Source organism: Saccopteryx leptura, chromosome 9, assembly GCF_036850995.1.
Source record: "Saccopteryx leptura isolate mSacLep1 chromosome 9, mSacLep1_pri_phased_curated, whole genome shotgun sequence".
Taxonomy (NCBI): domain Eukaryota; kingdom Metazoa; phylum Chordata; class Mammalia; order Chiroptera; family Emballonuridae; genus Saccopteryx; species Saccopteryx leptura.
This window is the reverse complement of record NC_089511.1, coordinates 386651-398231: the sequence shown is the minus strand read 5'-3', so window position 1 is coordinate 398231 and position 11581 is coordinate 386651. Positions and strand designations below refer to the sequence as shown.

Genomic DNA, 11581 nt, shown 5'->3' with positions numbered 1-11581 from the left:
CGCCCTCACCTGCGCCGCGCTCGGGGCGGAGCCGCCGAGGATGACAAAGCAGCGGCCGGAGGCGCGGGACCCGCCCCCCGCGCTCGGCGGGTGCGTCGGCCGCCCCGACGCGGCTGTTATGGAAACCGGCCGGGCGCGCAGAAGGCGATGATGGGGCGGCCATGGCCCGGGCCGGCAGCTCCAGCGGGGACACGGCGGCCCGCGAGCGGGCGGCGGGCGCCGAGCGGCCCGAGCCGTGGGAGCTGTCCCTGGAGGAGGTGCTGAAGGCGTACGAGCAGCCCATCAACGAGGAGCAGGCGTGGGCCGTGTGCTTCCAGGGCTGCCGCGGGCTGCGAGGGGCACCGGGCGGCCGGCGGCGCATCCGGGACACGGCGGACATCCTTCTGCGCAGAGACGGCTCGGTCAGCGCGCGGCCGGAGCCCGGCGCTGCGGGTGAGGCCGGCGGGGGGTGTGGCCGGGCGGTCGGGCGGCGTAGAGGGTGGGGGACGCTGAGGGGCTGGGCCCGCGTCGGTCCTGGGGATGAGGCTGCGACCTTTCCTTCTTTTCTCCTCTTCCTCTGCTGGGTACGAGCTCCCCCTTTCTCCACTCTCTCTCTGCTGGACCCGGCGCCCCTTTCTGACCCCTGTCTGCTGGACAGGAGGGTCTACTCCGCCTTCTCTCTCCACAGGACCGGAAGGCCCTTCTCTGCCCTGTCTCTTTTGTCTCTTTTATGGCTTGGGAGCCACCACCACCCCAACTCTGCAGGCGCTGGGACCTCCGTCCCTGGCCCCTCCTCTCTCTCTCTCTCTCTCTCTCTCTCTCTCTCTCTTCCTCTCTCCCTTTCTCCCTCTGCTGGACCTGGAAGTCCCCTGCTCCTCCTCCGCATGCTTCCCCTTCTCTACCTGCAAGACCCTCACACACACACACACACACACACACACACACAATCTGAGATACACCCCCCCTTTCCTGGACCCCTTCCCCCAACCTAGAACCCATCTCCTAACATCAGGGCCAGGTGCTTTGGTGGGGCTGCAGGCGATTGGGCATGTTTGCTCAGAGGAGGGAACTTGGGCCTGATGGCTGAGTACCTTCAGTGCAGAGACTGAATTCACCTGGCCAAGGTCCTCCTGATCCAGGTCTGAAGCATCAGGCTGTCTTTCCCTCCCACGGATTTGTAGTGTGGAATCCTTGTGGCACTGGTGCCTTGGACAGGAAAAGAACAAATGTCCTCTTTGGGGTCTTTTTCGTGGGTAAGAGGGTGAGAGGAGAAGGGGCGGTGCCTTCCTGGAATCCCTGCTGAATTGCCACCCATTTCCTGGATTCAATGAGGAAGGAAAATGTGTAAAACTTGGGAGACAACTTATTTAGTTTTTCTGCTCTTAATCATCAACCAGAACCAACAATTAAGCCTTTGAAAGGTATTTGAAGTCTATTCAGAATGGTGAGTTTAGGTGACTTTTTGCCTCTTTAAGAAAAAAGTTGTTTTCTTCCCTGGGGAACCAGAGTACTGGTATGGAGTATATGATGATATTACCCCAAAGCTGATACCCTGTGGGGAAGCACAAAGGCCGCTGTGTGTGCTGAAGGAGGTTGGACCCTCTCCAGCCCTGAGAGCTGTGGGTCTGCAGAGATCCTCGTGGGCAGGCAGCATAGATGACCGGGAGGACCCAGGTAAAACTAGAGGAAAAAGACAGCTGCTTTGGTAACAGGGAGAGGTCTGCTGAACCCCGCCCAGGAACTGTGGCTGGATTTCTTCTTCTCATCCCTGTGCCCTGCTTGCCTCTCCCTCTGCTGTGGGACACTGGTGAGCTGCTTTATTGTGCACAGAGAGCACTGATATATGTGACAGGTGAAAAGTGTACGAGCTGACACAGCAGTATCCCCATCTTACCCTCCTCAGGCTCACCCAAAGCCACACAGAAAGTGACAGGGCTTGAGTTCACACTCAGTACACTGTCCTCATAGGCTGGGCTGGGAGCCCTGTGCACTACCGCCTCCTCTTGCCTGCGGGGCCCTAAAGGTACCCATTCACAAAGATCATTTCTCCTGAAGCTGTATTTTTCTTACTAAATCACCATCCCTGTTTCCCTCCCTACCCTTGGAGATAATAGCACCTAGGGTCTGGCTTTTGGCACCAGAGAGCAGGACAGGACCATAGGGGCCTGCCTGGTCTGACCCTCTGATTTTATTTATTTATTCTTTTTTCTGCTAAGAGAGAGGGACAGATAGGGACAGACAGACAGGAAGGGAGAGAGATGAGAAGCATCAATTTTTTTTTTTTTTTTGGAGACAGAGTCAGAGAGAGGGATAGATAGGGACAGACACAGGAACGGAGGTGAGAAGCATCAATCATCAGTTTTTCGTTGCAAGACCTTAGTTGTTCATTGATTGCTTTCTCATATGTGCCTTGACCACGGGCTTTCAGCAGACCGAGTAACCCCTTGTTCGAGCCAGCAACCTTGGATCCAAGCTGATGAGCTTTTTGCTCAAACCAGATGAGCCCGCGCTCAAGCTGGCGACCTCAGGGTCTCGAACCTGGGTCCTCTGCATCCCAGTCCAATGCTCTATCTACTGTGCCACCGCCTGGTCAGGCTGACCTTCTGATTTTAAAGATGAGAGCCCTGGCCGGTTGGCTCAGCGGTAGACCTGGCGTGCGGGGGACCTGGGTTCGATTCCCGGCCAGGGCACATAGGAGAAGCGCCCATTTGCTTCTCTACCCCCACCCCCTCCTTCCTCTCTGTCTCTCTCTTCCCCTCCCGCAGCCAAGGCTCCATTGGAGCAAAGATGGCCGGGGCGCTGGGGATGGCTCCTTGGCCTCTGCCCCAGGCGCTAGAGTGGCTCTGGTCTCGGCAGAGCGACGCCCCGGAAGGGCAGAGCATCGCCCCCTGGTGGGCGTGCCGGGTGGATCCCGGTCAGGCGCATGCGGGAGTCTGTCTGACTGTCTCTCCCCGTTTCCAGCTTCAGAAAAATACAAAAAAAAAAAAAAGATGAGGAAACTGAAGCACGGAGTAATAGTAGTTTTCCACCAATCATAGCAACTGGTTAAAACAGAGATGCACCCTGCATCTAATTATGAGAAATTTGCATTGTATTTTTTTTTTTTTTTGTATTTTTCTGAAGCTGGAAACGGGGAGAGACAGTCAGACAGACTCCCGCATGCGCCCGACCGGGATCCACCCTGCACGCCCACCAGGGGCGACGCTCTGCCCACCAGGGGGCGATGCTCTGCCCCTCCGGGGCGTTGATCTGTTGCAACCAGAGCCACTCTAGCACCTGGGGCAGAGGCCAAGGAGCCATCCCCAGTGCCCGGGCCATCTTTGCTCCAATGGACCCTCGGCTGCGGGAGGGGAAGAGAGAGGCAGAGAGGAAGGAGAGGGGGGGGTGGAGAAGCAGATGGGCGCTTCTCCTGTGTGCCCTGGCCGGGAATCGAACCCGGGGCTTCTACACGCCAGGCCGACGCTCTACCACTGAGCCAACTGGCCAGGGCTGCATTGTATTTTTTAAAATTTATTTATTTATTGTTTTGAGAAAGAGAGAAAAAAATATATATCGATTTCTTCAATTTATTTATGCATTCATTGAGTGATTCGTGGATATGCCCTGACCGGAGATCAAACCCACAATGCTAACCAACTGAACTACCCAGCCAGGGCCCACATTGTATTTCTTATTGGTACTCTTCAAAGGATACCAAGAGGGCTGTCCTCGAGGGCAGTAGTCAGGGACTGTCCATCTCTTTAGCCCTCAGGGACATATCAGCCCCTTCTTCCAGGTCATTGCAGACTCAATAGCATTTCCTGCTGTTTGACACTCACAACATGACTGGAAATCCAGGCTGGGGTTCAAAGCTCACGTGTAGCCACCCTATGTTGACCTTTACAGGGAGGTACCAGCTCGTGACATCAAGGAGCTCAATTTTATTTTCCAGTCGATATGATCTTTGGTTTCTGTTCATAAACATGTCTCATAAAGGTGGATGAGGTTAATGGCTTGCTGTCTTTTCAAGATTAAGAAAAATGGATTATCTGAACTTTCTTTTCTGTCCCTGTTGACCTTTCATGAATCAGCTGAAACTTTAGACAACGGTCTAGCAGAGGTGGCTCCCCCAGTGTTCTGTGAAGACTGTGGGATGATGAACGAACACACTGGAAGCTGTAAATAGCAATCAGGAGAACATTCTCCGGATAAGTAAATGCTTCCAATAACTTTCAAGAAATCAACCACAGAACTCAACTGTCCTTGGGAGAATGAATATTAGCAACTTAGCATGCAAGTGGAGACCCTTCTCCCCTCCAGCTGCATGGGAAATGCTGACAAGGATAGCTTCTTAATCTGTAGTCTGAAGACTTCATAACTGCTTGGAAGCCCCCCCCCCCCTTTTTTTTTTTACAGAGGCAGAGAGTCAGAGATAGGGACAGATAGGAACGGAGAGAGATGAGAAGCATCAATCATCAGTTTTTCGTTGCAACACCTTAGTTTTTCATTGATTGCTTTCTCATATGTGCCTTGACCACGGGCCTTCAGCAGACCGAGTAACCCCTTGCTCAAGCCAGCGACCTTGGGTCCAAGCTGGTGAGCCTTGCTCAAACCAGATGAGCCGGTGTTCAAGCTGGAGATCTCGGGGTCTTGAACCTGGGTCCTCCGCATCCCAGCTCGACACTCTATCCACTGCACCACTGCCTGGTCAGGCCCCTTTTTTGAAAGTACTAAAATGGGAAGCATGTTAACATGTGAGATTATTTTAAAGAACCCATTATTGAGCCTCCTGATAGGAAGGACTTTCTTTTTATGTAAGGGGGGCGGGAAACTCCCCAGGCGTCCTATGCAGGGCTGTGCAGAGCCATTGTCTGCAGCTGTCAGTGATCGGGTGACCCTGGGATGCTTTCAGTAACATTTGTCCACCCGAGGTTGGGCTTGGTTGCCACCGTGATGCGTCTGCTGGCCAGACATACTCTTCTCCCAATGAGGCTGGGAGCTGGTGTGGACATGGGTGAGCCACCCCTCCCCCGTTTCTTTTCCCTCCCCCTCCCACTTCTCCATTCTGCTTCTGCTAAATTACACACTGCCCTACTTTTCTGATATTTTTTGTCAGTTTTGATGCTAAAACTTTTCCTGAGCCCCACTCTTCAGATGCTTGAGTGTCTCACATCACCTGTCTGCCAGGTCACTCCTGTCCCTCCAGGTCCTTCCTCTTGGCCTGTGGATCTCAGGGGCTGGCCCTCAAGCACCACACAGTCTACAGGTAAAGCTGAAGACAGCTCCTTGTGTAACCTGTGCTGTGTGGGTACAAGGCTTTCCAAACACAGGAACTCAGTGTCCTGCACTGGACTTGGTGTTCCTGTGTCATGAGCACCACAGGCCAGAATTCTCTTTCTGTCTCTTTCCCTCCCGTCCGATGGCTAGAAGCAGAGCAGTACGGAAGAGCAGGCTCAGTGTCACACCAGTACCCCCAGTCCTCCTCCATGAGCTCGGTGATGGTGGCATGTCCTGGGGGGAGGACTGATGAGGGAACATCAGTAGGGAACCTGCATCCACCCTGGGCTCAGGAAGCACGTGCGTACATGCACACAGACACGCATGTATGGACACATGCACCCACAGACACGTGCACACATACAGATACGTGCACACACATACACACAGGCAGGCACATGCACACAGACACAGATGCACACACAACATGCACATAGACACATACAGTCAGATGCACACACAGATATATACACACACAGACATGCATACAGACGTGTACACACAGACACATTCAGGCCCACACACAGAGATGTAGACACATGGTGGACACTCACAGACACAAGCCCTGAGCAGGACAGGCGCTGTCCCCCTTGATGAAACAGAACATCCTCCATCCAGAGGACACCCAACACACCCTTCCAGAGAACATGGCGTGGGGCTGAGGTTGCTGCATGGGGAAGCAGGTGTGGTGAGGGCCTGGCGGCCGTGTTTGTGGGAGGATGCAGGCTCTGGGAAGGGCCCCGGGTCTGGGCGTGACTAAGCTAGGTGTGTTTGCAGATGGCATTCCCGGTTCAGTCTCACCTCTGAGCAATGATGACCTCACAGGGAGGCAGTCCCTGACAAGCCTCCTTCTCTACTGGAGACATCTGTGAAACTGCCTGTGCACTGATGACCCCGGAGAAGTGAGCCTGTGTGGCCGCCTCAGCTGGCCCACCCGCCTGCCCGCGTGTGCAGATTCTGCCCTGTGCTTTTTGGAGAGGCTTCCACTCCTAATGAGAGGTCCTCGGGGGTCCCTGTGCACCGTTGAGATTTGACTCGTGGGGGTACAGCTCCAGCCTATGCCATAGTCAAGCCCTGGTCCTCCTACCCCTCTCCCACCCCAACTACAAGTAGTCCCACAAAGGCAGCACTGTGGCACTGGTTGGACTGGTCCAGGGATGTGGGCACTTAAGCAAATATGCTGGTGAGTATCGGCCACAGGAATACTCGAGGGTTTCACTATGGTCCTGTTAGACTCCTCAGAGGGAGTTTGGTCTCCAGGAAGGCTGTCTGGAAATGGTGTCCTGGTAATCAGACAAATCAGCCTGAGGTGAGCCCAGGCCGTGTGGAGGAAGTGCCCTCACTGTTTTCAGCTCCATCTGGCATCCCTGTCTGTTCAGCATCAGCACCTCTGTCCCCACCAAGGGTGTTGGCTTTGTAGCCTCTCCCCAGGGACTGGACAGAGAGAGATGCTGGCACATTTCAAAAAGCAGATGTGAGAGTAACACATCCTCTGGCTGCAGTAACAGTTCACACAGATTCACTCCTTATAACAACACAGATTCATTCTCTTCCAGTAGAAAGTCAGAAATCCAGGATAATCTCTTTACTTTAAGGTCAGATGGTTAGCAATCTCGCTTCATCTGTTACCCCAGGTCTTCTTGCAGTATAACAGGACATGTTCACAGGTCTGGGGGTTGGGACACAGACAGGCTGGGGGCCCATATCCTGCTGACCATGGAGGGGAGAAGCTGCAGGGGTGGAATGGATGCTGCCTGCATCAACAGCATGGGTTTTGGAATTATAGTTCCAGTGCTTTCCAGGGCTGGTTTTCACACTGGTGGGCGTGTTAAACAAAGATACACAGATTGCTGGGCCCCACCCCAAGTGTCTGGTTCCAGCCAGGTCTGGAGTGGGCCTGAGAATATTCATTTCTTTTTTTTTAATGTTTTAATTGATGGGGGGGGGGGTCAGAAGGGAGAGAGAGAGGAGCATCAAGTCATTGTTCCATTTAGTTGTGTCCTCATTGATTGCTTCTCGTAAGGGTTGAACCTGCAGCCTCAGTGTGCTAGGACGATGCTTTATCCATTGGGCCACCTGGCCAGGGTTGAGAATATGTATTTCTGACAAGTTCCTACTGATGCCAATGCTGCGGGTCCTAGGACCTCCTCTGGGACCGCGGGTCTACTGTGCATGAGTCCCCTGGGCTGCATCTTAAGAAGGGGTCCTCCCCGCTGTTGCCGGAACACCTCCAGTACCAGGGTACCAGGATGACTCAAATGGTCATTGAGGAGACAAGTCATAGTTTAGAGGGCCAGGCTAGCTGAGGGTTGAATCTCAGCCAGGTGACCTCAGGCAAGTCCTCATCCTCTCTAGGCTGCAATGTGGGGCAACAGCGAGGACTAAGGGAAACAGTCCCTGAAAAGCACTCAGGAAACTCAAGTGCGCTGTCATTAGCCAAGCGGAAGAGCAGTCAGTTGGCATGTCATGCATCACTTCCTGGGCTGCTGCCTGTCTGTTTTATTCTTTTTTTTTTTTTTTTAGAGAGGAGAGGGAGAGACAGAGAGAGGAGAAACAGAGAGAGAGAAGTGGGGGAGGAGCTGGAAGCATCAACTGCTATATGTGCCTTGACCAGGCAAGCCCAGGGTTTCGAACCGGCGACCTCAGCATGCCTGTCTGTTTTGACCATCGTGGGGTCTCCCTGGGATTGTCCCCGAGTCACACACTGGAAGGGCTTGTGTAGGAGCAGAGGCACCAGAACTTCGTGAAGATGCAGAGACTGAGTGTGTATTGCTTGTCGTGTGGGGCAGCTCTGGCCAACGCACATCTCCCCGACTTGGTCTCCGCTGGAGTTGGCTCAGTTCCTGGTGGTCCTGGGTTCTTGCTTGCAGGGAAGAAACCCTGTGGGTGATGAGTGAGTTCATGGCGAAGCAGGTTGATCTCACCTGCCTGAAGCACTGGTGGAAGTGAAGTGGGGGATGGCGGCCACACCACAAACTAAACTCACGGGCGCCTTTGACCCAAAGAGCTCTCTGTGTTTGCTAAACAAACACAAGTTCCGTGATGGTTTCGAGCAGGCGTCTGCCCTCCCTGACTTCACCAGCTCATTTCTAGGGACTGGTGCTTTGTCTAGGGCGTTACTGAATGTAAGCTGTAAAGTTTGTTTCCTGATTCTGGAACAAGCATTTATTGATAGCTTAGTAGACACCAGACTGTCCATGTGTTTTTTATTTTATTTATTTATTTTTTATTTTAGAGAGAAAGGGAGAGAGGGAGAGAGGAAGAAAGAAAACATCAATCTGTTGTTCCACTTATTTATGCATTCATTGGTTGATTCTTGTGTGTGCCCTGACCTGGGGATTGAACCCACAACCTTGGCATATTGGGAGACACTAACCAACTGAGCCACCCAGCCAGGGCCTCAGTGTGTTTTGTTTAATTTTTACAATAACCTGTATGGCAGGTGAAGCCCTGTATTAGAAGAAGAGGCTCAGAGGAAGTCAGTAAGTTGCTCTACAGACACACAGGTTGTCTGACTCAAGTTCTGTTTTCCCAGTAGACCACCAGCTCCAAGGGGGAGTGAGGAGGTGACACTGTGCTTTCACTCACTCTCACACAAATTAGATTCTTGATCCCACAGCATCTCACATGCTGCAAATTCAGAAAATATGATGGGAACACAGAGCCTTCTCATAGCAGAAGGGGTCTGTACACACACCCTCCACTACTTCCTTTAAAAGCGGGCTCAGCCTGACCAGGCGGTGGCACAGTGGATAGAGCATCAGACTGGGATGCAGAGGACCCAGGTTCGAGACCCTGAGGTCGCCAGCTTGAGCGCGGGCTCATCTGGTTTGAGCAAAAGCCCACCAGCTTGAACCCAATGTTGCTGGCTCCAGCAAGGGGTTACTCGGTCTGCTGAAGGCCCACGGTCAAGGCACATATGAGAAAGCAATCAGTGAACAACTAAGGTGTTGCAACGCGCAATGAAAAACGAATGATTGATGCTTCTCACATCTCTCCATTCCTGTCTATCCCTCTCTAACTCACTCTCTGTCTCTGTAAAAAATAAAAATAAATTAATTAATTAAAAAAAAAAAAGGCAGGCTCGGCTGCCCTTACCAGTTGGCTCAGTGGTAGAGTGTTGGCTGAGGTATGTGGAAGTCCCAGGTTTGATTCCCAGTCAGGGCACACAGGAGAAGCACCCATCTGCTTCTCTACCCCACCCCCTCTCACCTCTCTCTCTTTCTCTCTCTCTCTCTCTCCCTCTCCCCCCCCCACTCTCTCTCCTCCTCTTCCCCTCCTGCTCCCCTCTTCCCCTCCTCCCCAACTATGGCCTGATTAGAGTGAGTTGGCCCCGGGCGCTGAGGATGGCTCCAGTTGCAAGGGAGCAAGAGTCCCAGATGGGCAGAGCATCGCCCCCTAGAGGGCTTGCACAGTGGATCCCAGTCAGGGCGCATGCGGGAGTCTGTCTCTTGTCTCTCCTCCTCTCTCTCACTAAATTAAAAAATAAAATTAAATAAAGCAGGCTCAGCTCGTCTCATTACAAAGGACACTTTCTTCTTTTTAGTGGCTGTCTAGGCTCCCTTGTGTGGACATCTCCGTTATGGGTTTGCAGGGCTTCTCTGTTAGGAAGGATGTGGCCATGAGTGGTGGTAGATGTCGTGCATATGGACATGCCTTCTAAGCTACTGGCTAAGTCAGGAGGCCAGTGGGTATAATTTTGAGAAGTGTGGTAGGCGGCTGTCCTTGGGGCCACGTCTCCACACCCTGCATGGGCCTTGCTCTGTTCTCTTGCTGTGTGGCCACATGGCTGCTCCAAACCTGGGGTGTGGAAGGCAGTAGCCTCCTGGGCTTACGAGGCTGTTCTGCTGTTGTAGTCTTTTTTTTTTTTTTTTTTTTTAACAGAGACAGAAAGAGAGTCAGAGTGAGGAATAGAAGGGACAGACAGACAGGAACGGAGAGATGAGAAGCATCAATCATTAGTTTTTCATTGCGCATTGCGACACCTTAGTTGTTCATTGATTGCTTTCTCATCTGTGCCTTGACCATGGGCCTTCAGCAGACCGAGTAACCCCTTGCTTGAGCCAGCGACCTTGGGTCCAAGCTGGTGAATTTTTGCTCAAACCAGATGAGCCCATGCTCAAGCTGGCAACCTTGGGGTCTCGACCCTGGGTCTTCTGCATTCCAGTCCGACGCTCTGTCCACTGCGCCACCTGGTCAGGCGGTCACTTGTCAGTCTTTAAGATTCTTGTGGGTCCAGCCTGGGGGATCCTGCTGTAGCCAGCCTCCCCCAGATGGGTAGGGTCTCCCCCACAGCTGTCCCCTGCCCTGACCCCAAGCCTAAGCAATCCTGAACAGGAGGCCTTTGTGATCCCATCACTGTCATCACATTGGCATACTCTCCACAGGGGTCCCCATACTTTTTACACAGGGGGCTAGTTCACTGTCCCTCAGACTGTTGGAAGGCCGCCACATACAGTGCTCCTCTCACTGACCACCAGTGAAAGAGGTGCCCCTTCTGGAAGTGTGGCGGGGGGCGGATAAATGGCCTCAGGGGGCCGCCTGCAGCCTGTGGCCCATAGTTTGGGGACGCCTGCTCCACACCCTTGCAGGGCCCCGTGCCCCAGGAAGTGTCTGCACTCCTTACCTCTTGTTCTTGGAGTTGCTTGGGTAGGTGTCAAGGTGTCGTCTCATCTGCAGGTGAGGAGATGAGGTCAGGGAGGCAGGACCCCAGAGTCACAACCACAGGTGGCACAGTGGGTAGGATTCTGGCCTGAACAACGTTCCTTCCCGTACTTCCCCCCCACCGCCGCCGCCAGGTAGATGGGGTCTGAAGCTGCCAGATAACCCTCCCCACACCACCCACCTGCCAGCCAGGTGGAAGGACTTCTTCCTCTTGAAGTTGCTCCAGGGAACTCGAGGCTGCAGAGTCCCCACGGACTTCTCCAAATAAAACCTTTCAGCTCCTACTACTATGACAGAGGATCTCTTCAAAGAAAAATTCTGTAGCTTCTTGACTTCTCCTCATTTATTTCATACAAAAGAAACTCGAGGAGGCTTACTTTGCTAGTAAAGCAAAGTACCTCTTGGCAAGGACGGGCTTCCCTGCAGGGACAGAGAAGCAGCGACTGGAGGGACACTGGGTGTCCTGGTCCCTGGTGCCAGCACCACCTCCGTGTGGCATCAGCCCCTCCGATCAGCTGCCTCTATCTGCCTCTGTCTGGGTCTTTCTGCTCTCTTCTGAGATAATCTTTAAAATTGATTTCAGAGAGGTGGAGAGAGAGAGAGAAGCATTACTTTTCCCTCTTAGTTGTGCATTCACTGGTTGGTTCTTGTATGTTCCTTGACCAGGCAAGCCTGGGCCTTC

At 53.2% G+C, this 11581-nt stretch overlaps 1 protein-coding gene across 1 annotated transcript in view; it reads left to right on the top strand.

Annotated features, from left to right (window-relative positions):
- Positions 1-11581, top strand: part of SPIRE2 (spire type actin nucleation factor 2) — a 37785-nt gene continuing 26204 nt past the window's right edge. Inside the window, exon 1 of the mRNA XM_066349264.1 lies at positions 1-432. Coding sequence (XP_066205361.1) covers positions 162-432 — 271 coding nt within the window. The 5' untranslated portion in view covers positions 1-161. The remainder of the gene's footprint in view (positions 433-11581) is intronic.